This window comes from Hyperoodon ampullatus, assembly GCF_949752795.1.
Source record: "Hyperoodon ampullatus genome assembly, chromosome: 14".
NCBI lineage: Eukaryota > Metazoa > Chordata > Mammalia > Artiodactyla > Ziphiidae > Hyperoodon > Hyperoodon ampullatus.
The window spans coordinates 8,757,521-8,784,980 of record NC_136927.1 but is presented as its reverse complement, the minus strand read 5'-3'; the positions used below and the strand labels follow the sequence as shown (position 1 = coordinate 8,784,980).

At 38.0% G+C, this 27,460-nt stretch overlaps 1 protein-coding gene across 1 annotated transcript; it reads left to right on the top strand.

Annotated features, from left to right (window-relative positions):
* Positions 1-72: 72 nt before the first annotated feature.
* On the top strand, positions 73-26,768 carry NDUFAF5 (NADH:ubiquinone oxidoreductase complex assembly factor 5; the record flags this gene model as incomplete). Its single annotated transcript, XM_079719869.1, has 11 exons — positions 73-324; positions 2,535-2,575; positions 5,351-5,414; positions 6,688-6,735; positions 8,025-8,128; positions 11,009-11,048; positions 13,816-14,013; positions 17,951-18,011; positions 25,961-26,044; positions 26,391-26,473; positions 26,657-26,768. The coding sequence occupies 11 exons, from the start codon at positions 73-75 to the stop codon at positions 26,747-26,749; spliced, it is 1,068 nt and encodes a 355-aa protein (XP_079575995.1). The 3' UTR covers positions 26,750-26,768.
* Positions 26,769-27,460: the final 692 nt, after the last annotated feature.

Genomic DNA, 27,460 nt, shown 5'->3' with positions numbered 1-27,460 from the left:
AAACTTCTTCCGCTTTCCCTCGGCGAAGCTCTCCAGAGTACTCGCTGAAGCCGCGGCGCATGCGCACGATAAATGCGCCTGCAAGCGGCGTCGCCGCTGGAGATGCTGCGGCTGACCAGGTTCCCGCCCAGGTGGCGGCGACCTCCGGCGGCGGGGGTCCCCGCGAAGAACGTCGGCTTCAGGAAGGTGGCCTCCGGCGTCTCTTCCCTGGGCAGCGCCTCGCCCAGATCCCTAAACATATTCGATCGGGATTTGAAGAGGAAACAGAAGAACTGGGCGGCCCGGCAGCCTGAGCGGATAAAGTTTGACTACCTGAAGGAGGAGGTGAGTCAGCGGGACGGCGTGGAGGGCGGCGCTGAGCCTTGGCTTCGGGTCCGGGAGCTCCGGCCAGGCCCCGGCCGCCCCCACCTCGCTGTGTGACCTTGAGCAGCCGACCTGCCTGTCTGGGCCTCTACTGTAGTCTCCCAGCGGCCGGGCGCCGGTGTTTGTAAGTTGCTCTTCATTCATTCATAACCTCGGCAGATGGTGCCTGTATTACAGGTGTGACCAGGGCAAAGTAAGACCGCTGCTCTCAGGAGATTTCATTCTTGTGGGAGGCGAGACAGTGAACAAAAAAATGTAATTTCAGCTAAAGAAGTAAGGCCAGGTAACAAAGCGAAGTAGTAAGGTGACTTGCGCTGGTCAGGGAAGGCCGCTCAGGCAGACGACGTGATGAGGAATTAGCCAGGCTGGGATCTGGGGGGAAAAGCCTTGTAGGCAAAGGGAAAGACAAACCCAGAGCCCCTGAGACCGAAAGGACCTTGTTGAGGCTTCCAGGGACCTCCATTGGGAGGTCAGGGAGGGCCCAGTTTACGAGGGCCTTAATGGGTAAGGACTTGGGATTTTCTTCTCCATCTCAGCTGTCCATTTGATATGGTGATTTCTGGTCGCATGTAGCTATTGAGCACTTGAATGTCCCTTTGAGATGGGCAGTAAATGTAAAATACACGGGATTTCAGTGACAATGTGAACAAAGGATGTAAAATATTTCCTTAATATCTTTTTACATTGATTACATGTTGAAGTTCTATTTTTGATATATTGGGTTAAATAAAATGTTAAAATTAATTTCTTTACCCTTTTTAAAATGGCTACTAGAAAATTTTAAGTTGCTTCTGTGGCTCTGATTGTTTTTCTATTGGCCAACATGGCTCTAGAGGAATGTGAGACTGTCGAATGCTTTTAAGCAATGGAGTGATGGGCTCTGGTTCGTGTTTTAGGAAGACTCATTAAGATAAATTAAGATCTCTGATTTGTCTGTGCTGGTTTGAGAGACCTCTTCCTCTCTGCCTAGGTGGACTAGGGACTTGAGCAGGTTTCTGCTTTCTGGACAGGCAGCACAGAGCTCAGGCCTCGTGTTTCTTCAGGGATGGACTAAAATTGAAATCAAGTGTAATGAGTTCTTTCAAGCCAATGCAGCCAACATTAACCGCCCCTACTTTGGGCAGAGCTCTGTGCAAGTCCTGGCCTGATCAGATGAGTGACTCTGTCCTCAGGGTTCATGGTGACATGTACTTAGAAGATGTGAGTTTCCAGCCACTCGTCTCCAAGAAGAGCACCTGGATTACAACTTGACTGAGGCCTCACCAGTGTTTAGAATAAACACTAGAATAAATGAGATAAAGTATATGAGAGTTTTTTTAAAATAATAAACAAAAGGTATTCATATTAGGAATGATGTACAAAGTGGAGTCCTCTGGGAAATGACTTCTGCTGTCCCTCGTCCCTTACCCCTCCTTCCTCCCCAAAGCAAACACACATATGTTCTGAACTTTCAAGTCCTAATAGAAACTCTGGGATGTTTATAAGGGAATGAGTGGCATATTAGGCTCCCACATCTTTATTCCTGCCAGACGAAGCTAGCCCAGCAAAAAGGAGGTGACTACCTTATGACCTCTTTTAAATTAGGTGGGATTGAGGAGGTTTCTTCAGATTTGGCTGACTTCTAATTTGCAGATGTTGCTCAGAAAAGTTGTTTACTCATTTAGGAGTTCCACAAAATTTGTTAGTAGTTATCAAATAATAGAGTTTTTATTAAGTGATCACTTATACATTGATCTGTAATAATCCCCAGCTAACTAATTTTTCACTTTCACATACCTCATGCTAATATCTATAGGCAATAATATGCTTGTTATGTTCCTGTTGATTTTTTTTTTTAATTGGGGCATCCTGTTGCTTTTTGGCCTTGCATTCTTGTATCATATGGAATATAAAGTCATATATATACATATATATGTATATATATATATAGTATTTAGTCTTCTTTCCTTAAATTGACTTCTGAAGTAATTAACTCAGTGTGTTTCCTTTAATTTATGATGTTCCTATTCAGAATTTGAAAAGAAAGTTGCTGAGGTCAAATTGAAAAAGGGATAAAGGGAACTTAACATGTCGAAACATAAGTAACCTATGGATTGTTGAATACTGGAAAGAGTGTTACTTCTCTGTTAAACCTACTCATCTTAACTTCATTGCCTCTTATAATCTGTCAGGTGGGAAGTCGGATTGCAGACCGTGTATATGACATAGCCAGGTAAGTGATGATTGTCATAATAAAATACAATCAACTTTTCTTTTTAATTATTTTTTTAATATACTAATTAATTTAGTTTTGGCTGCGTTGGGTCTTTGTTGCTACACGCGGTCTTTCTCTAGTTGCAGAGAGCGGGGGGCTACTCTTTGTTGTGGTGCACGGGCTTCTCATTGCCATGGCTTCTTTTGTGGCAGAGCACAGGCTCTAGGTGCACAGGCTTCAGTAGTTGTGGCTCGCAGGCTCAGTAGTTGTGGCGCACGGGCTTAGTTGCTCCATGGCATGTGGGATCTTCTGGGACCAGGGCTCGAACCCGTGTCTCCTGCATTGGCAGGCGGATTCTTAACCACTGCACCACCAGGGAAGCCCCAATCAACTTTTGAATGAAGGCTTGAGAAATTAAATGCTGAGAACTTGATATCTGGAATGGCAGCATCTAGATGAATTTATTACCAGGATTAGTGATTTTAATCACTCTTAGATCTCTCCTTTTTTTTATGTCTGAGAGAGCAAGTATTCCTTTCTCATTGTTGTCTTAAAAAAAAGAATGAATGGAAGCACAACTCAGCTTCTCTCCAAGATTGAATGGCTATTCCACTTGATTTGGTCAAAAGCGAATAATGGAAAGATTGCTCCAAAAATGGATATAATTGACATGTGAATTTTAAGATTTACTAAACTTAACTTTAAAAGTTTAAAATTATAACAGAACCTTTTACCATCTAAGTGAAGGAGAGAGTCTACCTAGATTTGTTCCCCCATCAAGTTATATGAGACTTTGGCCATTATATCTTAGGTATTATTAATAGCAATAAGGGTTTTATGACAATTATATAGAGGCAGATTTGAGAAAAGAACACCTTCATCAAATACTATTAAACCTTGATGGATTCATTGCTCTATATTAGGCATAACAAAAGCTTTACATGTTTGAGTTTACAGCCAGGTAGCAGGAACCACAGTTAAGTAATGGCTTTGCTATAGAATTGCTCTGTGATGTTAGCAAATCACTTTTTGTGCTCTTTTGTGTAAAAGACACATTAAATTAGACCATATGGGATGAATTTATTACATTTGTCTATTCAAAAAAGGGGAATTTTGTAAAATCACAAACTCTTGAAATCATATTTTGGATATATTCTGGCTACTTAAAAGAGTCTTGGGGTGAATCAGTTTCATAAAGTTTAAAAAAAAAATTCTTCATTGTTGCAAAAGTCACCCTCATTTCATCTGTTTCATTGGTTTCGTTATTTTAAAAATCTGAAAAATAGCTAATTCTCTATACTGTAGTCATTCAGTTGCCTGGATTTTAGGTCATTTGCAATTTAATAAATAAAACATTAAACTTTCCAAGTCAGATTGGACTTTACAATCTTTTTATGTCATGGTACTGAGCAAAACACAGGTCTGTGGAGAAAACTGTGATTTTGGCTAAAAGCATATCTTAAAATAACTAACTCTTTGGAATTAAATTATTAAAAATAACAGTCTAAAATGTCTTACACTAATGTTCTATTATTAGAATAGCTTATATTGTCAACACTGATCTTATGTTTATTTTTTTTTAACTAATCCAACAGATTATTAAATGTCTTATTTGTGCTATCTGAAGCTTACTTAGTACTGTTAAAGTCGGTGATAATAATAAGTCCTAACGATTGTTGAACATTTGTACTGTGCTGAATACATGCATTGTTTCATAAAATTCTCATACCAACCCTGAGGAAGGTAGTAACTTTTCCATTTTATAGATGGGGAAACTGAGATCCAGCAAGATTAAATCACTTGTCTGTGGTCACAGAGCCAGTAAATTGCAGGCCCAGAATTCTAACTCGTGTCTTTGTGATTGCAAAGGCTATATGCTTCCCCAGGCCACACTGCCTATGTTCACAATCAAGATAGAGGGCCTTAGGTAATTAACTGGTTCTCTCACCAGTGTTTCTCCAGCTGTGTACTGGTGTTCTATATTTTTGACATAGGTTTTTAACAGAAATTGAAAAGGAACTCTTGCTTCCAATAGGAAAAATGTTATTAGTGGATAAAATTAAAAAAATTTTTGTCACAAATTTTTCTTAAACCTGTGACCCACAATTGGGTGTGTAAACTGATTTAGTATGACATATATTTGGAGGAGACAGCATTGCATAGAGGATAATAGTTCTGGTTCAGGATTCAAACTGACTGAATTCAAGTTCTGACTGTTGCTTATTAGTTGAGTGACCTTGGATTGACTTACTTAACTCTGCATACTTAGCACACTGCTTTGAACCTGGTAAGATTTAAGTAAAAGTTAGCTATTATTTCGTTGATATTTTGTTTGATTTTTAGTTTATCATGTTATACTTCATGGTATTTCACATGATGATTTCTAAGTCATCAAAAATTTGAGAAGTAGGGATAAGTAGTAAGTTCCTGATAGATATGCCAAATATTTTCATGCTCATTTACATTAACTTCTTTTCATTCTTTATCTGGGTATATTATCAAATTAAAATACCCCCTGCTAAATCAGTTCTTCACATCCACATCATGGAACAACCTTATGGAAAGCTATTGGTTGTGAGGTCCTGTGAGTGGCTAGGCCAGACAGACTTGCCGTGTCTGGTGTGTTCTCTGATGTATGCACCTGCTGAGGCAAAGCAGCAAAGGCAGATGATATAATAACTTTTTTGAAAGCTGTGTTCACTAAAACGTTTTTACTTAAGAAAATTAGTTTTTAATAATTATTTATGGACTGTATTATTATAGACAAATATGACTTCTTTGTCTGTTTTTCAGAGATTTCCCCCTTGCTTTGGATGTCGGTTGTGGAAGAGGTTACATAGCACAACATTTGAATAAGGTATGTTTATTTGATGACTTAATTTACTTTGAGAAATAAAATTGGCTAATTTTAAGGAAAGACTTTCCTAATCAATTTATATCATATTTAGATTTTGATTATATCAGAATTTCTCATTTCTTTGTTTTTTTTATAGTGATAGAACCAGTGGTTGTTTTGTGTCTACTCCTAAGTAGTTTATTCTTAAATTGTTTTTTCTTTTCTTTGAATCCATTTTATACAGTGTTCCTACTGATAGTTTCTTTAAGTCTATGTAAGATACATTGTACTTTATTACCACTTTGTTCAAATATTTTTAATAATTCACAATAAAAATCACATTGACATTCATTTGGAAGTTGTGAGTAAGCTAATAGTTTATCTATGAAAAATATTCATTTCATCAGTTGGTTAGAAATCTTGTGTGTGATGAAATATAAGTAGCCTTTATTAATGCTGATACCATTTTATTTTTCAATTTGTAATTCAGACCAAAAAACATTTATTAATTGTTTTAGCCTCTCTACATAGCACACTGTGCTGGACACAGATTAAAGTGGGATTTCTATATCAAATCTACTTAGAAAAAAAGTACACTTGAGCCAAGGCAGGAGGAGGGGTGTGTATGAGCCTCTCCAAATACTGTTATTGATAATAGTAAATGCCATGGAAATGTACAGTCATTAAACTGCAACAGGAGTCAAGGGAAAGGAAAATCAGTAGGGTTTCATTTGATCAAAGGCTTCTGAAAGGTCACAGAATCTGCCCTGGGATTTGAAAGAATCTGGATTGGTGTTGCATAGGCATTGGAAGTAAGGGCATAGCAGGAGGGAAGGTGGAGGTAGAAAGCTGTAGGGTGTGATACAGTGATGTTTAAGAAAGATTAATTTGGGGATGGTATGCAGGAGGAATCTTCTGTGGTACAAGAGTGGGGACTAGCTCTCAGCATATTATGCCATGGAAAAGTTAACACATAGCCTTAACCCAGTGGAGTAAATTAGGAATGCTGATTATTCATACCTATGTTCTCCATTCTATTAAATATTGTTAAATATATTACATGTAGGGTTGACTGCATGTATTTAATTCTATGTAACTTAATATGTGTTATTAAAAGTATTTGTGTACCATACTAATTACATGCAGGAAAATACCCTTACAAAGCTGAAAATTAATCTATAATTATCACTTTTTCCTTTAGTAATTTCAACAGTTGTTTTGTTTGATTTGTTACTGGGTTTTTTTTTTTTTTTTTTTTTTTTTGTATTATCTGATCAACTTTATTCCGTTTCAGGAAACTGTTGGAAAGTTTTTCCAAACAGACATTGCAGAAAATGCTTTGGTAGGTAGCTTTGTAATACTATTGGTTTCTGATCTCCTGGTTTGGTTTTTAGTTCTTTACTTCTTTATTTTTATTTCCTTCAAAATGAAATTAGCTGTTTTTTTCCTGATTATAAATGTAACACACATAAGGGAAAGTAAAACAGTACAGGAAGTATAATGGAAGAAGGAAAAATCACCCTTAGTCGCACTACTCAGAGGCAACCACTGGTGACATTTTGGTCTCCACCTTGTAGGCATATAATATCTCCCCAACACTGTTTTATACAAACATTATTATGCTAACATGCCATATTTTTCATAGACTACCATTCTTTTATATTGATGAATGGTATATATATATATATATATATATACACACACACACACACACACACACGCACCTATTTATACAGCTATATAGTATTCCAGCATATGAATATTCCACAATTTATTTAGCTAAATTTCTGTTGAAGGACAGTTGTATTTCTAGTATCTCAGTAACTAATACTGTGATGAACATCCTTATATAAAGCAATTTTGATTTATCTTCTCCCAGGGAATAAATTCCTAATAGTGGAATGTATGGATTCATTGATGTTCAGCTTTAAATTTTTAATATACATCTCCAAACTGCCCTTAGAAAGACTGAAGAACAGAATCAAACGAAAGCACTCTTTTCTCCTTCTTTTTGGCAACACTGGGCCATTTATTTTGTCTTTGTCAATGTAATAGGCAGAAAGTAGAATTTCATTGTTTTTATTTACATTTCTTTGATTACTAGAGTAGCCAAATAGCTCTTGATGTCTTTTGGCTATTGGTTTTTTTCAATTTGTGAATTTTGTAAGTAATTTTTATGATGTGCCTGTACCTTAGTCCTTTATCTACTTTAACCTTGGCATGTTCTTATTCTAGGTGGTTTGTAAGAACTTGCTTTTTAGGGATATTAGTTTTTCTTCATATATTTAAAAAATATTTTCCCAAATATATTGTTTACATTGTGTATTGCTTTTTAGAAGTTTTTGAATAGTTTATCATCAAGTATATCAATCTTTACAATTTCTGGTTTTTGAGTCACATTTACTTAGGCATTTTCATCTAAGAGTATAAAAGTGTTCACCCATATTTTCATCTAGCAGTTTTCTGGCTTCAATTATTCCACTGAAACTTTTAATTTTTTTAATTTCTATTTTTTGGAAGGACTAGAAACTACCAAGTAAACATAACATTGACTTAAGTTTAACAAACAATGATTGTGTTAATAATATGTTATATAAATGTGTTTTTGAACTTCTGTTTTTTAACTTTTAGAAAAATGCCTTAGAAATGGAAATTCCTACTGTCAGTGTTTTAGCTGATGAAGAATTTCTTCCCTTCAGAGAAAATATATTTGATCTGGTGGTTAGCAGTTTAAGGTTGGTAATCCATGTGTGCTTTTATAAAATATATGTTAAAAATAGATAATTTATGCTATAAAGTTTTAATATTATAAGGTAAATAAAATAGATAACAGAGTAAATATCTTAATAACTTATTTTAAGTCACAAACCAGTTTTCTCTGGTAAAGAATTATGGATTATATGCTCCCTAGTGGAGATAAGTGATATAGTACCTCCACTTTTTTTCCTCCCCAACTTTCCTTAATTTGCTAAAGTTTATCTGTGTTAGAAGGGTTTTCCTCGCTGATGTAACCTAGTTATATGTTGACGGGGCAAGAGTTTGAAAGAGTATACTGGCTCCAACATTCAGATGTTAGAGCACCCTTATAAACTCATTCTGGCAAATAAGGAAAAGCTTGTATTTCCTTTAACTTTAATTCTTCTACACAGAAACGTAGTCCTCAAGGTTACTTTTTCCCTTTGTGCTTCCTACCATGTCCTTCCACATTTATTACAAAAACATATATTATAAATGTTTGTTGAATAGATTATAATGTACAAGGCACTGAGCTCGATGCTTTGGGGAATTGAAAAATGAATTCAGACAGGAATCCTGTCCTCAAAGACCTCAGCATCTAATAGAGAAAATAAAATATTCTGTGTGGTGCCTTATTTCTCCTTATTAGTATAGTCAGATTTTTTTTTTCAAAGATTCAACATGCTCAGTTCAGCCCTTTTAATGGCTGTTTTTAGGGTGACCTGTCATTATGGTTTGCCCAAGACTTTACCAGTGTTAGCACTGAAAGGCCTGTGTCTCAGGAAACCCCTCAGTTCCAGGCAAACTGGGAGAGTTGGTCACCCTTGCTGTTTTCTTTAGTGAGTTTGTAATTTTTTCTCTGCTTTTTGAGGTGTGCTGAACAAACTTAGAAAAGTATTCAGATTCTATTGTGAAATGGAAAACATTACAGAGCCTTGGTCTAAGGGAAAGAGCCCTGGGCAGAGAGTCAGAACCTGAGTTTTAACTTTAGCTCACGTGCTTGCTATTTGCAAGTAACTACTGTAATTCTGTCACTTTCAGTTTCCCCATAAGTATGATAGAGTTTATAATATGACCGTAATTTCTAAAGTATCAAATAATTGTTAGAAAGCATTATGAAAGATAAATGTGAGCTTAACATAGTATGGGTTGAAATGGGTCTTTGGTGCTGTCCTGGAATTCAGCTAAGAGGATGCCAGCTCTACCAGGAAAGTGTGACCATACTCTACAGAGACTGAGTCTTGTGGTTATGCAACACCACACTCTGGGAGAGGATCAAATAGAGTCCAAAGACAATGCAAGACATTTCTAAAATTAAGTTTTAAGTATATAGAACTTTGAGTTGTTTATTTATTCTTTTTTATAGTCTTAAAAAATGTGGGATATTATCGGAAAACTCCTGGAGTTACTTTTGATGAGTAATACTGTTTGCCTTGGGAAGATTATCGGTCTGATGAAGTGGCTTCCCCCTCACCCCACGAAAGTAGGACTTAGAATTCTATATATTTCTAGCTTAATTGTTTGATTTAATTGGTGAACTTCCTTGAATATGTCATCAGGTCCTTATTTTTACTACTTCAAATAATTTCTCAGAATAGCACTGTTTAAATGCCAGATAGGGATGATTTTTACTTTCTTTTTTCCCCCAGCTTTATTGAGATTTATTTATATATAACATACGTAAGTTTAAGGTGTACCATATGATGATCAAATACATATATATATTGCAAAATGATTACCACAATCAGGTTAGTTAACAGTTTTCATCCCTTCACATAATTGCAATTTTTTGTGTATGTATGCGGTGATAACATTTAAGATCTACTCTCTTAAAAACCTTCAATTATATAATACAGCATTGTTAATTATAGTCACCATGCTGTGTATTAGATCCCCAAATCTTGTTTATCTTAAAGCTGGGAGTTTGTATCCTTTGATGAACATCTCCCTGTTTCCCTCTGCCCCTGGCAGCCACCATTCTACTCTGTTTCTATGTGTTTGGCTTTTTTAGATTCTGCATATAAGTGAGAACATACAGTATTTTTCTTCCTTCGTCTTGCTTATTTCACTTAGCATAATGCCCTCAAGGTCCATCCATGTTGACCCAAAAGGCAGGATTTCCCTCTTTTTATGGGTGAATAATATTTCTGTGTGTGTGTGTGTGTGTGTGTGTGTACGTACACCACATCTTTTTTATCCATTCATCTCTTAATGGACACTCGGATTGTTTCCATACCTTGGCTACTGTGAATAATACTGCTATGAACATGGGAATACAGATATCTCTTCAAGATAATGACTTTACTTCCTTCAGATAAATATCTAGATGTGGGATTGCTGGATCATATGGTAGTTCAATTTTTAATTTTTTGAGGAACCTTCATACTGTTTTCCATAGCAGCTGTTCCAGTTTATGTTCCCACCAACAATGCACAAGGGCTCTCTTTTCTCCACATCCTCACCAGCCTTTGTCATTTTGTTAATGGACATCCTGATAGGTATAAGGTAACATCTCATTGTGGTTTTGATTTGCATTTCCCTAATTATTAGTGGTGTTGAGCATCTTTTCATATACCTGTTGGCCATTTGTATGTATGCTTTAGAAAAGTTGACTTTTACTTTTCATTGAAGACTATTTGGAGAGATAATCATATCAGGAAAGTGATATACTGTCACATTTTCTCCTGCAATAGAAGGAAGGTAATTCCCTAGGAATATTTTTTATTTTAAAACTTGTAAGAAAACAATCAGTGAATTTTGATATGCAATTTCAAACATCAAAATTTACACCTTTTTTGTGGCTTATCATTATACTAGTGCTGCTCGTACTAATTAATTATACACATTAAGCTAAAACAAATGTGTGTTTTATATTTTAGTTTGCACTGGGTGAATGACCTTCCTAGAGCACTTGAACAGGTAAAAATCTTAGTGTTGATTCTAATAGGCTGTGTTATTTTGTTTATTATTAGCAACTTATAGATGTTTCTGTTTTTACACAGAAACTTATAGATGTTTTCCGTTTTATATTTTTGACAATTGGAAACGGAAGCAAATAAAAAATTGATTATCTTCTGTCGGCCAGATACACTTGGTGCCCTTTGGCATATTAAGAAGTACATTAGTGACTCCCTGTTCCCTGAGGATTAAGAAATCTAATTATGGAGATGTTACTAAAGTTTTCATAAATATTTAAGACTTGTACAAAATAGTACTGATATGATAAGACATTTTTTGTGTGGCTTTCTTTTCTTCCTGAATTGCCTATAAATTTTTTGTGGGTGAGAACCTATTTGTTCCTACAGTGTTTGTATCTCCCCCATGCCTTATACTTAGGCAATGCTAGTAAATGCTTCTTGGTTGATATTGATCAACAAACAGGTGAAGGGTGGGTAAAAAGCATCGTGTTCAGAGGAGGGAAGGAGATCACTGTGGCTTGGAGTGGCCTAGGAAAGCTTTAAGAGGAAGAAATTTCTTGAACAGGGCCTCAAAGGGTAGGTCAGATTTGGAGTGGGAATACACTCCAGGAAGGCAGAATCCCGGGACAGAGAGGAGGTGTAAGAGACTCAGGAGCCTGAAAGGACAAAGAGGAAGCCTGTTGGAGAATTAGTATAGTGCCAGGTGTAGATGAGGAATTTTTGGGACCAGATCTAGGCAGACTCAGGTGACAGATTAAGGAATTAGGAGTTTTTTCTTAAGGCAATTCAGAGCCACTGGAGAATTTTGAAGAGGAAAGTGACATGATTAAAAAGCTGGTAGGCAGGATAATAACTACCATATCTTAAGCATATACTGTTTGCCAATCACTGTGCTCTGTTTTATATATGTGTTAAATAACTCTGCAGGATAGCTTCATTTTGCTGATTAGAAAACTGATGCTGGAAGTTGGTTACATGAAAGAGAGACTGTTTCAGTGGCCCAGGCATGAGATACACTAAACCTATGTGACAATGGTGGGAGTTAAAAAGAAGAGAAATGTATTTAGGACTCTGCAAAGTAAGAATCAACAGTTTGGTGGCTGGTTAAAGCTGAAGATCAAAAAGAGTCAGGAGTCAAAGCTTGCCTTAAAGTTTTGAGTCTGGATGCCTGGAGAATAAAAGTAATAATAATAGTAAAAGTAGGTGAAAGAATTGGTAGTGATCAGATAAAGGGAATAGAAAATGGTAATTAACAGAAATACAGCATTTGGAAAAGGGAGTTGGTTTGAGAAAAAGTGTTGTGTGTGTGTTGGATGTACTGGGGTAGGGGAGGGAGTACGTTTATCAAGAGACAGATGTTCATGGCGCACAGGCAGCTGAAGACAAATGTAGAGTTCTGGGAAGCTCAAGGTAGAGATGGGAAAGTGATCCTTGTGAAATCCATGGGAACTGATAAGCCGTCTGTGGTAGAGAGAAGCTGAAGAGAGCTGAGGACTAAATTCTAGGTACGTTATGTTAGAGTTTGGTGGCGAGAGAAAGAAGTAACACTAAAGGGGCAGAAGAAACAAACCAAAAGATTTTCCAGTTGTTCGCTTATATGCTGTTTTATAATTGCTTCATAATGTATTAAATATAAATCCAAGATGCCTACTTGAATTACAAGAGCCTACTGTGATTTGGGTTCTGATGTACTTCAGAATCCACCCTGTCCTGTGATGTTCCTCGTTGTTGAGAATCGTCAGAGTCAAAACTAGTTAAAGAGTGTAGTTCTAAGAGTCATTGAGTAAACACTTATGATTCTGGAATTCATTCTGGCTGCTGTTTTGCTCAAGTTATCAATTAAAACTGGTTTTAGTTTTAAAGCTGAAAAATAAGTTGGTTACTTCTTAATTCTGTATATTACTGGATTAATATGTTAATATTTTAACTAAAACGTTACTAGGTTAATGTTGTGAATCATAATGGTTTCTCTGTAAATCAGTGTTTTCTGCATAAGCCACCTCAACTTTTTGTTTTAAAAATAATTAGCTCACAATTTTGTGAATTAGGGATTTGAGCTGGACTTAGGAAATTCTTCTGGGTCTGGCTTGGCTCACCCGTGTGTCTGATCTGCCAGTGGATTGTCTTGGAGCTGTCGGGTGGCTTCAGCTGGGACGCCTGGCTGATCTCTGCTCCTCTTCCTCTCATCCTTCACCAGGCCAGCTCAGGCTTGTTCACAACGTGGTGGCCAGATGGGGCTCCTAGAGAGCAGGTGGAAGCAGCAAGGCCATTGAGACCTGGGCTTGACACTGACACACGGTCAACTTGCTCTGCATTCTTTTGGTCAGTGCAAGTCACAAGGCTAGCCCAGATTCCAGGAGGGGGAAGTAGGCTTTATCCCTTAATGATGGGGGTTGTTGTTGAGCAGCGTTTCAGAGGGCACAGATACAGGGAGGATGGTGATTTTTGTACTCTACCACACTTAAAAATTTTTTTCTTTCAATATTTTACTGATTATAAGAGTCAGTTTTGTCTATTATAAAAAATTGAAAACATATAAAATATTTTATAGATATTAACGCTATCAGTAAATGTCTTCTTCACAACAATATTATACTGCAATGCCTTGCTGACATTTGGTTGTCTGAGTGTTATTTATTAAATTATCTCGTTATTAATTTGACAGACTAAGAATGGTAATCATAAAATATTGATCTAGATACCATATATCCTTTTAACAGTTTTATATGTAAAATTTTGAATAGTTTTGTTGTTTATATTTATTACAGATTCATTGTGTTTTAAAACCAGATGGAGTGTTTATTGGTGCAGTGTTTGGAGGTGACACTCTCTATGAACTCCGGTGTTCATTACAGTTAGCGGAAACAGAAAGGGAAGGAGGATTTTCTCCACACGTCTCTCCTTTCACTGCTGTCAATGACCTAGGACATCTGCTCGGGAGAGCCGGCTTTAATACGCTGACTGTGGTAACTATCAAGAGAATTGAGTAACCCATTAATTACACAGTTCAGAAATAATCGCTCTCTCTTTTTATCTTGATTGACACAAGGTAGGAATGTAAAATTTTTATTATCCATTACCTGAAACTCAAACAAAGAATGTACCTCAGTTAACAAGAAGGCTATTTTCTAAGACATGCTACTCCATCACAATCTTCAAATCCAGAGTTAGGTGTAACACGAGAGTTAGAGCATCCCAGAGGAGGAGGGAAGGGGGTGTATGGGAGCATTCACAGCACTGCCTCTACCACCAGCCCTCAAGTGAAGTGGTGCCATGTGAGGCAGAAATGAGAGAGTGTGCATTCACGAGGCCCAGGGTTAGATCCAGGTAGAGGAGGGAGGACAGGGGGCTGTACACCATCAGGGCTGGAGAGATCTGGGAAGAGGACCCGAGACCGTCAGCGATGAAGAAACAAGGAGTCACCATGGTGCAGTGACGGTGCAGGGTGCTGGTGTCTGACAGTATAATTTGGATCCTTACCTTGCCCCTTAACTAGCTAGGGGAATTTGGGGGGTTTACTTCACCTCTCTGAGCATTCATTTTTTTAAAAAAATGCAGATGTTACTCACCACAGGTGGCCGTTAGGATTAAATAATTTAAAGGGTGTAAAGTACCTGGACCTTCACAATAAATGCTCAATAAGTCCTTGTTCCTGCCTTCCTCTCTCCTCCTCCCTCTACTCCTAACACTTTCCAGGCCAAGGCTTCCCGCAGGGACGCATCCAGACAGTGATTCCCCCTTCAAACCTCCTCCAGCAACAAAGTCATTCTAAAAGATGTCATTACTGCCTTCCAGAGAGTGGACTTGCCATGATTTTCCAAGCCCCTCAGGGCTAAAAACATCTCTAAACCTGATTAGAAGAAATAGGAATTTTTTTAATGAAGAAAGCTTCTCATTGCATAATTAGAGACTATAAACTTAAAGTAACTTTTTAAGGAGATGTAGTGTGAGTGTATTTCATAAAATCAACCTACCAAAAATGGCTTGTCATATCCTTCCGTGCTTTGATAGAAAGCAAGGGGCGTAGACCAGCAAGGCCTCTGATGTTGGGAAGGGGTTTCCCTTCCAGGGAAGGGAAGAGGCAGAGGGTTGATGACAACCCTCACGGAGTGATGTTGAAGAACTCGTGCCCAGTCAAACAGGTTAGTCAGCAGTATTAAGGGATTCAAAAGTCATTGCCCATTAGGAAAAAGATGAGACTTCTACTGAGTCATCGAAAGAAAGTTAAATTATGTTAACCACTTGCAGTTTTCTATGGTTGTAAAGTGAGTTGTGTGTTCTAGAAAGATTTCTACTAAAAATGTTTAACCTGACATTATAACATTTCAAAGCCTACATTTCTGTTAATTGGGAATTCAGATAATTCAGAATACCTTCCATATACTTCTCCAAAATTGAGCAGAATGACTCAAACCTTAATATAATGCAAAAATATTTCTGTATAATCTTCTCTATAGTTTATAAAATTAGTTGCTAATTTAATATATAAAATCTATAGAAATTTGTTCCTTGAGACATATACATTGTCTCTAAAGTGCTGTATTAACATTGCATCCTAATTCATTTTCTAAAACTCCCATGCAAGAAGCTTTTATATAATCAATTATACAGGTTTATGTTTCATAAAACATTAGATATATTACTTTTGTATTGAATGGATTTTTATTTTTAAAGTGAAATCAAGTTAAATTAATATCATGTAATTATATTTACATTTATATGACCCTCTTAGTGAATTCTTTTTAGAGTTAGTTGGCATTCTAAATGAAGCTCATTTCCTTTTAGAATAGTTTCCAGGCTAGTATATTAGAAGAAAACTGCAAATATGGTCCCCCGTCTTAATTTGAATAAGACCTTTGACAAGGCTGTTGTGGTACTCTTTTGATTGAGAAGGAGATGGTGCTTTTAGTTGCTTTCGTTGAATTGTTTTCAAAAGATATTGTTTAATGGTTAGGCATTAGCCAGGAAGGAATTCTTTTTTTAATCTTAGAATCTCTTTTTAAAAATAATTTCCCCATGTAGAAAAATATATAGAAGGGACTATCCAGAGATGATCTTATTAAAAAGTGCACATACAACTTGATCCATGCATATGTTTTTTTAAAAAGTGAAAAAAAACACAAACAAACCATGTATAAAGAGAGTAAGAGAGTGAGTCCAAAATGAACAGAAGTCTCCTCCTGCCTTCTGACACCCCATTCCTTTCCACAAGGATGACTTTGGTTAACTGTCTTATATATCCTTTCAGAACACTTTTTCCTCACAGACTGGAGTACAGTTATATCACTTAAATGTACATATGCAACAATATATACTCTTTTACTTTTTTCTATGTGCACTCTTTTTTTTCCCCCAGACAATAACATATCTTGGAGATCCTCCCCTACAAACATACATCTACCACATTCTTTTTTGACAGCTGTATAGTATTTCATTGAATAGATATACTTTATTTAACCTGCTGTCTGTTAATGGACATTTAAATTGTTTCCAGTTTGTTGTTTGTTTTTTTTATACTCTTTCAAAAAATGCTGCAATGAATTTTCTTTTACATAATCAGTCAGATCAATTTCTAGCAATGGCATTGCCTAGTCAAAGAATCTATGCATTTCAAACTTTGACAGGTAGAGTAAAATTACTCTCCATAAGGTAGCATTAATTGACATGCCTCATCAACAGTGTATGTTAATCCACCGCTTATACTTTTGTATCTCTAATGTTAAAAAAAAAAAGTAATTGGTCATTTTGTTTTGCATTTCTTTAGGAATTAGAATGGATGTTTTTGATAAGTGTTCCTTAGGGTTTTGTATTTGATTCTGTGCAACATTAAAGTCCAAAATTGGGAGGTATAGTTAACATATTAGATAAAGTTACAGAATACAAAAAGATGTAGATATTTCAAAAGTGGTTAGTGCCAATAGGATGAAGTTTGACATACGTGCAGCATTTTGATAGCAAACTTGAAAAAAAAGTGTCCTATATTCAGGGCTAGTTTCCAATGTAGGCAAACTCCTGCATCTGAGTGGTTAACACAGAGTTTTTCACATCACAACATCACAGCCATGCTGGTTGGGCAGCTCCTCTCCATCCTGTAGTTGTGCCATCTCGGCCTTGTATCCTTTAAGGTCACTGCAGCAGAGAGGGCCTGGAAAAGGCTCACTAGCTCTTTATTACCTTGCCTCCACCTCACTTTTCTTTTGCCAGGAGAAATGTCTGGGGTTGTGAAGTGTCAAGGAGTTTGGGGAGCATCAGTGGTCTCTGCCACTGTACCAACAGTGAACTCCTGTATCAAACTTCAAAAAGAGTGGGGTATCATTGCTCAGCAGTTCACCTGAGAAATAAACTGTGTATGTGCCAGCCATGTGCCCTTTCCTAAACTAGTCTGTGTAGTATTGCTGCATCACTGGGAGTAGAATGAAAGCATCTTGGGAGATGACCCTTTTGGGCCTGGTTCTGGGTGTCACATTTTGAGAGAGAGTGAGATTGATATTGACTATGTAGAGAAAAATGAAGTCAGCACATGTAAGGGTCTATAAATTTTGTCTAGAAGCCTAACCCCTCCCCCTAAAAAAATTATAGTGTCCTGGAAGAGTTTTCAAAGAGTTGAAGAAAAAGGTAATTGTTTGCAGAGTACAGAATAGACTTTATTCTGTGTTAATCCCAAGGAGAGAATTAGAACCAGTTGATGGAGTTATAGAAAGATTACTGTTAGAATGGCAAGCATTTATTCTGCAGTTTGAAATCTTTGTAAATCAAGTGTAAGCCAGATGACATCTGTGAAGAATACTGTAAAGAAGATTCCTGCTTACCATGAGAGATTGGTCTGGGCAATCTCTACAACCTCTTTTCTAATCTGGATTTTTGGTAATGAATGTCAAAGGATTTGTCTTTCTTTTTGAATAGGACACTGATGAAATTCAAGTTAACTATCCTGGAATGTTTGAATTGATGGAAGATTTACAAGGTAAGACACTTTAAAGAATTTTTAGATTCCATATGAGAGTCGTATTTTGAGGGCTGGCTATGGCAAGCACTGGGGCCAAGCACTAGAGGTACACTGGGTGAGGAGAAAGCGGACTGTCTTCATGGAGTTTATACTGTAAAATGGGTGAGGCCGACATGAGGCAGCTGCCACAAAGATAAACGTTAAACTACAATTGTGGTAAGTGCTGTGAAGTAGAGGAACTTAGAGCTGTGACTGCCTGTGAAAGGCTGGCAGGACTTTCTTCTTTTTTTTAACATCTTGGAGTATAATTGCTTTACAGTGTTGTGTTAGTTTCTGCTGTATAACAAAGTGAATCAGCTATACATATACATGTATCCCCATATCTCCTCCCTCTTGCGTCTCCCTCCCACCCTCCCTTTCCCATCCCTCTAGGTGGTCACAAAGCACCGAGCTCATCTCCCTGTGCTATGCAGCTGCTTCCCACTAGCCATCCATTCTACATTTGGTAGTGTATATATGTCCGTGACACTCTCTCATGTCGTCCCAGCCCACCCCTCCCCCTCCCTGTGTCCTCAAGTCCACTCTCTACGTCTGCGTCTTTATTCCTGTCCTGGCAGGACTTTCTTGAAGGAGCATGTGAGGGTGGTAGAACACCTCATTGACTTTCTCCAGCAACACTTGGCAGCCCAGATCCAGGCACAGGTAGAAAGAAAGCAGGTAGCTGGGTTAGTGTAGGATTGGGGGTTGCCAGGGGGTTAGGTGGGATAGGTCCTGGTGTGGGAGAGTCAACAAAGTCCTGTCTGAGGAAGTGATGGTTGTGCCCTAAAAAATGAATTGGGTTTACTAGGCAAAGCAGGGAGGAAGTGAGTCCCAGGCATGGAGAACAGCATGTGCAAAGGCCCCGTTGCAAGAACGAACATGGCAAGAACTGAAAGAAGGGCATTTTGGCCAGAATACAGGGAGTAAAAAGAAAAGTTGACTGATTAAATTGGTAGGTAAATGGGGGCCTTGTAACCTTTGTTAAGGTTGTTTGTCTTTATCTTAAAAGGCCCCTTGAGGTATTTTAATGGGGGGAGGGGTCATGATGTCAGATTTGGTTTTTTTTTTTTTAATGGATTGGCAGATAGACTAGTAGACTTAACAGCTGGAAAGCTTACTGAGAAATGATGGTGGTTTGGACTAAGGTGGTGGCAGTGGAGATGGAGAGAAGTGAATGGATTCTGGAGATGTTTATGAGATAATTGTGACAGTTCTTGCTGATGGATTACACATGGGCCGATGAAGGAGAGAGACATTTCAAACACAGCACTGAGTTTCTAGCCAGATAGATGGTGCCCTTCATTGATCGAGAAACGGTAGAAGATGACCAAGTATGGGCAGGAACAGCTCTTGAGTTCACACTTGGGCATGTTGGGTTGGAAACACTCTTGAAATAGCTGAAACAAGACGTCAGGTAGGCAGTTGAGTGTGTGGCTGTGTAGCTCAGGGGAGGCAACTGGCCCAGGTAAACATTGTGAGTCATTTGTGAATAGGTGGTGTTGGAAGCAGTAGAGAGGTCATGGCCTGGGAGAAGCTCTGAGGAGCAGCAAGGACACAAACCCAACCTCCCAACCCCGAAAGAGGCGAGGCTGCTGACTGAGGGGGAGGCTGGAGAAGTGGTTTGCTCAAAGGAGAGCCTCAACTTACGTCAGTGGGAATTTATGAGGTCTGATTTTTTATCACGCAAATGGCATAGACAGTTAGGATGAATGGGGGAAGCTGAAGGCATCAGAAGTGTGTTCTCTGAAACCCAAACGCTGCTTACCTGGGGGAGCCTTAATCTGGATCCTGAAAAATCGTAAGATGATTTAAAGCAAGTGAATTATAAAAATACATACCTCCTGTTTGTTTACAGATTTAATAGTTTTTCATAAGCACTGTTGCACTTGCTTCTGTAATAACCCTCTGGTAACTACTTTACCCCTGTCCTACAAGTCAGAAATATTAGGCCCAAAGAGAACACTTGCCTGTTAGTGGTAGAACTGGGCGCTAAACTCTTGCCTTCTTGACCCCTGTTCCGGCACTCTCTTGACTGACTCTCCTGCTTCTTGGAGCTGCCCATTTGTAACAAAGTCCATTTTACCTATCGTTCAGCCTCCTCTGAGTACGGTGCTTCTGTCAACTTTATAAGGGGAAAGATATATGGTCAAAAACTTACTCTTATAGTCACACTTTTTTTTTTAATTGGAGTATAGTTGATTTACAATGTTGTGTTAGTTTCAGGTATACAGCAAAGTGATTCAGTTATACATATACATATATCCACTCTTTTTTTAGATTCTTTTCCCAAATAGGCCATTACAGAGTATTGATTAGAGTTTCCTGTGGTATACAGTAGGTCCTTATTATTTTATATATAGTAGTGTGTATATGTCAACCACAATCTCCCAATGTATCCTTCCCCCACCCTTACCCCGTGGTAACCACAAGTTTGTTTTCTACATCTGTAACTCTGTTTCTGTTTTGTAGATAAGTTCATTTGTACCCTTTTTTTAGATTCCACATATAAGCAATATTATATGATATTTGTCTTTCTCTGTCTTACTTCACTCAGTATGACAATCTCTAGGGCCATCCATGTTGCTGTAAATGGCATTATTTCGTTCTTTTTTATGACTGAGTAGTATTCCATTGTATATATATATCACATCGTCTTTATCCATTCCTCTGTTGATGCACATTTAGGTTGCTTCCATGTCCTGGCTATTGGAAACAGTGCAGCAGTGAACACTGGGGTGCATGTATCTTTTCGAATTATGCTTTTCTCCAGATATATGCCCAGGAGTGGGGATTGCTGGATCATATGGTAGCTCTATTTTTAGTTTTTTAAGGAACCTCCATACTGCTCTCCATAGTGGTTGTACCAACTTACATTTCCCACCAACAGTGTAGGAGTGTTCCCTTTTCTCCACACCCTCTCCAGCATTTATTGTTTGTAGACTTTCTGATGATGGCCGTTCTGACCGGTGTGAGGTAATACCTCATTGTAGTTTTTATTTGCATTTCTCTAATAATTAGTGATGTTAAACATATTTTCATGTGCCTTTTCTTAAAAAATAAATTTATTTATTTATTTATTTTGGCTGCATTGGGGTTTTTTTTAACATTTTTATTGGAGTATAATTGCTTTACAATGGTGTGTTAGTTTCTGCTTTATAACAAAGTGAATCAGTTATACGTATACATATATCCCCATATCTTTTCCCTCTTGTGTCTTCCTCCCTTCCACCCTCCCTATCCCACCCTTCTAGCTGGTCACAAAGCACTGAGCTGATCTCCCTGAGCTATGTGACTGCTTCCCACTAGCTATCTATCTCTTAGCTTTTGCTTGTCTGTAAATGTTTTAATTTCTCTGTTGAATCTGAATAAGATCAGTGCTGGGTAGAGTAATCTTGGTTGTAGGTTTTTCCCTTTCATCACTTTAAATATGTCCTGCCATTCCCTTCTGGCTTGCAGAGTTTCTGCTGAAAGATCAGCTGTTAACCTTATGGGGATTCCCTTGTATGTTATTTGTTGCTTTTCCCTTGCTGCTTTTAATATTTTTGCTTTGTATTTAATTTTTGATAGTTTGATTCATATGTGTCTTGGCATGTTTCTCCTGGATTTATCCTGTATGGGACTCTCTGTGCTTCCTGGACTTGATTGACTATTTCCTTTCCCATATTAGGGAAGTTTTCAACTATAATCTCTTCGAATATTTTCTCAGTCCCTTTCTTTTTCTCTATTTCTTCTGGGACCCCTATAATTCAAATGTTGTTGTGTTTAATGTTTTCCCAGAGGTCTCTGAGACTGTCCTCAATTCTTTTCATTCTTTTTTCTTTATTCTTCTCTGCAGTAGTTATTTCCATTTTTTTTATCTTCCAGGTCACTTATCTGTTCTTGTACCTCAGTTATTCTGCTATTGGTTCCTTCCAGAGAATTTTTAATTTCATTTATTGTGTTGTTCATCATTGTTTGTTTGCTCTTTAGTTCTTCTAGTTCCTTGTTAAACATTTCTTGTATTTTTTTCATTCTGTTTCCAAGATTTTGAATCATCTTTACTATCATTGCTCTTAATTCTTTTTCAGGTAGACTGCCTATTTCCTCTTCATTTGTTTGGTCTGATGGGTTTTTACCTTCCTCTTTCATCTGCTGTGTATTTCTCTGTCTTCTCATTTTGGTTAACTTATTGTGTTTGGGGTCTCCTTTTCACAGGCTGCAGGTTCGTAGTTCCCATTGTTTTTGTGTCTGCCCCAAGTGGCTAAGGTTGGTTCAGTGGGTTGTGTAGGCTTCCTGGTGGAGGGGACTGGTGCCTGTGTTCTGGTGGATGAGGCTGCATCTTGTCTTTCTGGTGGGCAGGACTGTGTCCAGTGGTGTGTTTTGGGGTGCCTGTGACCTTTTTATGATTTTAGGCAGCCTCTCTGCTGATGGGTGAGGTTGTGTTCCTGTCTTGCTAGTTGTTTGGCATAAGGTGTCTACCCTGTAGCTTGCTGGTCATTGAGTGGAGCTGGGTCTTAGCAATGAGATGGAGATCTCTGGGAGAGCTTTTGCCATTTGATATTACGTGGAGCTGGGAGGTCTCTGGTGGAGCAATGTCCTGAACTCGGCTCTCCCACCTCAGAGGCACAGGCCTGACACCCGGCCGTAGCACCAAGACCCTGTCAGCCACATGGCTGCTAGTATTGGAGGGTCTCCTGCAGAGGTGGGGGGTGGCTGTGGCTCACTTGAGGGACAAGGACACTGACAGCAAAAGTTCTGGAAAGTACTCCTTGGCATGAGCCCTCCCAGAGTCTCAATGTCTCTTACTCTGAAGAGGATTAGGATGAATTTATCTAAAGATAACTTGTAAAAGTGATATTTAACAAAGTTGATATAAATGTTAACTGGTTGATTTTATATTCATTCACTTACCACTTATTGAGCATCTACCATGTGCCAACCGCTGAGCCAGTGTTGGAAATAACAGTTCCTGATCTTAGGGAACTTATGCTCCAGTAGAGAAAGAGACACACAGAGATCGGCAGACATATGCTTTTAACTGTAAAGTGAGATAATTCTTTTTAAAAGTGCAGGGAGAAACACAGAGAAAAATCCCTAAATCTGCTTAGGGAATCAAGGATGCTTTTGCAGAAGCAGCAGCACCTAAGCTAAAATGAGTTTGCTAGAAGAATGAAGGGGTGGGTGCACCTTTGGGGGGTTGGGGCCTTGCATTCCAGGCCAAGAAAAAGGCCTGTATAGAATCATGGAGACTGAAGAGGTTACGCTCAGCCTTCACTTTCCTAATTGAGAAACTGTACAGTAATTCAGTATTGCTTGAATATGTAGAATGGGAAAATGACGGGAAATGATGCAGGATAGTCCATTAGAGGCTTATCTAGACTTTATCAGGTCAGCCTTGCAGTCTGTTGGGAGAATATTGTGCAGAGGAGGGACAATCAGATTGATGTGTGAGCAAGCTCACCCCCCAGCATCGTTTATGAGGCGTGCTCATGAGGAAGGTAAGACTAGCTGGCATGGTTAACCTCTCTTGTTTTGCATGAGGAGACTGGGCACAGACAGAAGTAACTTGCCCAAGGCGATGTGTTCAGTAAGTGGTAGAGCCAGGATTTAAGCCCGGTGTAGCAGCCTGACTCATATCCTGAAATGTTAGCCAGTCTCCACTGAAAAGGTCAGAGGCAGCTGAGGTAGGAAGAAGAGTGGTTGAGGGGTGAATGCAGGAGGGGAGGAGCTTGGCAGACTTCCAGGGGTGCTGCTCTGCAGACTGGAAGCTGGTGTTACCTTCCAGTTGGTTTTTGGCATTTTACATTGTGTTACACTTTTTTCTTGATGGTTGTGGTGTTTCTCATTTAAGCTGCTATTATTATTAATTCACAGAAGAAAGTCCAGAATGTTGACCTAGTTTTACAGAACAAGTTGTGTATCAGCCGATGAATGCATGAAAAGTTTTGGAGGCTTTCACAGTAGTTTTAAGGTAAGTTCAGTTGTTATTTTTTTAGACAGTACTCAGTATTGTTCCTAGTAAACCATAATAAATTAGACTTTTTTTTAATAAGAAGTTGAACTTAACCTTAAAAACACTGTGAGAGTCTTTAACAGCTACCTGCTTCCCAGATTTTTCTGTTTATCCCAAAGCCCAGAGCTGGTCTGAAGTCCCAGTTGTGTTTCCCAGGTGATCTCCAGTAAAGGTCCTCCATGATGCATTATGAAGTTTTATCATTCCATTTTGAAGATGATAAAACTGAGTTTAATAGAGGTTAAGTGACTTTGCCCCAGGTTATGTAAGGGCCAGAACTTAGATTATGATCCCAAAGTCTAGACTCTGTGTGCTACATCACACTGCTTCCCCAAGGAGAAGGGAGGTTCTCATGTGAGGGAAGGGTTGGCTTCCCTAGCAGCAGAGTTACTATGGTCTACAGTAGTGCTCTGGAGTTTCTGTATCAGAAAGAGCATTGTGCCTAATAATCTTAATTAGTGTATCCTAATACCAGTTATTTAGAAGGCATTTTAGAATTTCTAGTGCATTAACTATTTCCATTAAAAAAATTAGGCCTGTTTTCCACTGGTGTTGCCTCTGTCTAATGTGTAAGTCATGCCAATGGGGAGTTAAGCAGGAATGAAAGTGCCACAGCCATTATCAGCAATAGGCCCTTCCAGTACAAGTTCCAGTTGACCTTTGATTCAGTTGATACTCATGATGTGGGAGAATGTTTTAAAATTGGATTATGTTAATGGGTCTAAAATGTTAGCATTGGAAGCCTGTAGAGATCATCTAGCCTGGCCAACTTGAGGACCCAGAGAGATGGAACTAAGGTCATGTAGCTACTTCATGACCACAAGAATAAGATCACCCTCTTCTTCATGGTGATTCATCTACTAGTTTGTATGTCTTTTGTTCTTCATGAATTAGGGCTCTTATACTCACATGATATGGGACATTGCATTTAGTTTCGAAGCTTCATTATTTTAGGGAATAATAGGAACCTTTTGGGATTGGAGAGAAGAAGAAGATTAACTTATTCCAGCTAATTTGTTGATTGTTTTTAATAAGCCCATTGAAAAATTGGGAGATTATTATTTTTAAACTACTAAAGGATACCAACATTGGGAAGTTTATTGGTATCTTTTGTGAAAAACAAAACTAAGAAACCGATTTTTGATCATGTAGCATATAGAGAATAAATGTAAAGGATTTTTACTTTTGAAATTCTTTTAATTTTGCAAACTAGTTTAAAATGTGGTCTTTCAAAGTAATTTCGTTTGACTCTATGCATTAAAAAATATTAAATATATAACATTAATTTTTAGTGAACAATAGACTGACATAATCCTAGCTTTTAGCTGTCAGTTTGAAGGAAAGAATTCTAAAAATAAATGTTAAAACATTAAGAAAAGTGCTCCTGAAGAGAGTGTACAAAATTGTTTCCTAATCTGGGATCAGTAAAATGTTATAAAATCTGAAAACACATTGTAGTTTTGGTACTACCTAATGAGTCTTCAAGCCCTCTTCCAAGTTTCACATTCATACTTACATTTACGGCTTACTTAGAAGGAGTGAGGTGTTGTACCAATGTCCTGTCCTCCTCAAAGAGCAGCTAAAAGGGGCATAAAAATGTGGCATCATTAGAAAGGCCCTTGCCAACGCCTGATGACTCACCTGGAGGGCCAGTCGCCTTGCTTTTGCCCAACTGGCCCACCACAGCCCATTGCTGCCAAGGAAAGCCTACTTATAGGGTTTGCCTCCTGAAATTCGACTTGTCTTAATACCCAGAAGCTTCAAGTAGTTTTGCTTTAGAGTAACTAGCTATGATCTGAGAGCAAAATGAGATTATTTAGGTTATCTTATGTGACTATTAGAGAAGGGGTATACCATTAGATGAGATAAGATAAAATCTGTGATGTTGAGCTGCTCAGGGTATTTGCTGTATTATCTCAAACTGCCTGTATTTTAGGGATGGGTGAGAGTAACTGTGCTTGGAATAGAAAAGCCCTCCTGCACCGAGACACGATGCTGGCGGCTGCAGCAGTGTACAGAGGTAAGGGAGCTGACCGTTCTTCCCAGCCAGGCCCCACTGACCAACTTGTGCCCTGTCATCTTTATCCCCTAAAATTACGTTTTCCTTTCCTGTTAGGGCACCATCAGATTTCTTGTCCTTCCTTTCAAAACGCAGATCCTGTGGCTACGTATCCTTTTTCCCAGCAGCCCTTACTATTTCCTTATTGTCAGCTTCTCGGTGTGGAGGATTTTTCACAAGAGGCATTCTCAGAATCCCGTGACTATTCTAATATTCATTTCTCTTTGGAAGACATGACTTTCATTGAGCAGATTTATTTTTCCTACTTGCATTTTTTTCAGACTCTAACCACGATTTGTCTTTATAGAAATGTACGGAAATGAGGATGGTTCTGTACCTGCCACCTATCAGATCTATTACATGATAGGATGGAAATATCATGATTCACAGGTAATATTACTAAGACAGATCAGTTTTTTTTCTTAGTGGGTTCATGTTTCCATTTACTTATTATTGTTTATTTACTTAGGGTTGTTTGTTTTTTTTTTAAATATAAGACAGCGTTAAGGGGGTTAATTAGGGCTATTATATTTATCAGTTTCTAATATCTTTAATCTTTATCATTATTTTCAGGCGAGACCAGCTAAAAGAGGTTCGGCAACTGTGTCATTTGGAGAGCTAGGAAAAATAAATGATCTTATGTCACAGGGGAAAAAATCACAATAAATATTTTATTCAATGTTAACATAGTCCAGACTTTTCATCAGTGATGGGTAACTTTCACGTCTAAAATTATTGCATTTTGAAACAAGAAGCAATATATAAGCTATTTACTGTCAGACTTTTCAAATAATTAGAATAACCTAATACTCATCTATATTTAGTAACAATTTCAGTTTCACGTTTTCTGTTTTCATAGGGATACTGTTATCTAGTAATTTGAGTGCCTTATTTGCAAAGTCAGCCCAAAAGCAAGAAGATATTTCTATGAAAAATCCAAAAATATATTAACATACATAAATTCCTGACTTGTGGGGAAAACATTACCCACGCTGACATTTTGTACCTTTTTCTCCTTCTGATCTTGTGTTATTTCTGTGAGAGGACGTTAGCCGTGGAGATGAGGATGACAAGTTGGTAGATTCTTTCGTGTTCTGGCTCATTTAGAATAAAAATGTAGTCTTTTATAACAACTATTCTAAGATACTTAAGCCAGAATTATTTGTGATACTGTCTTCTTTGCCATGTTCCTCTTTGAAGAGAAACAGAGGATTATGAACCTCTCTAGACCTCTTAAGTAGTTTTGTACTTTGGAAGAGTGTTTACCTTTACTGAATCCTTCCTCACCTTTTTTTTTTTTTTTAAACCATCAGAATTATAATCTTATTTCTTTCTCACCACCATGATCTGGGTGAGACCCCTATCATTTTATATACT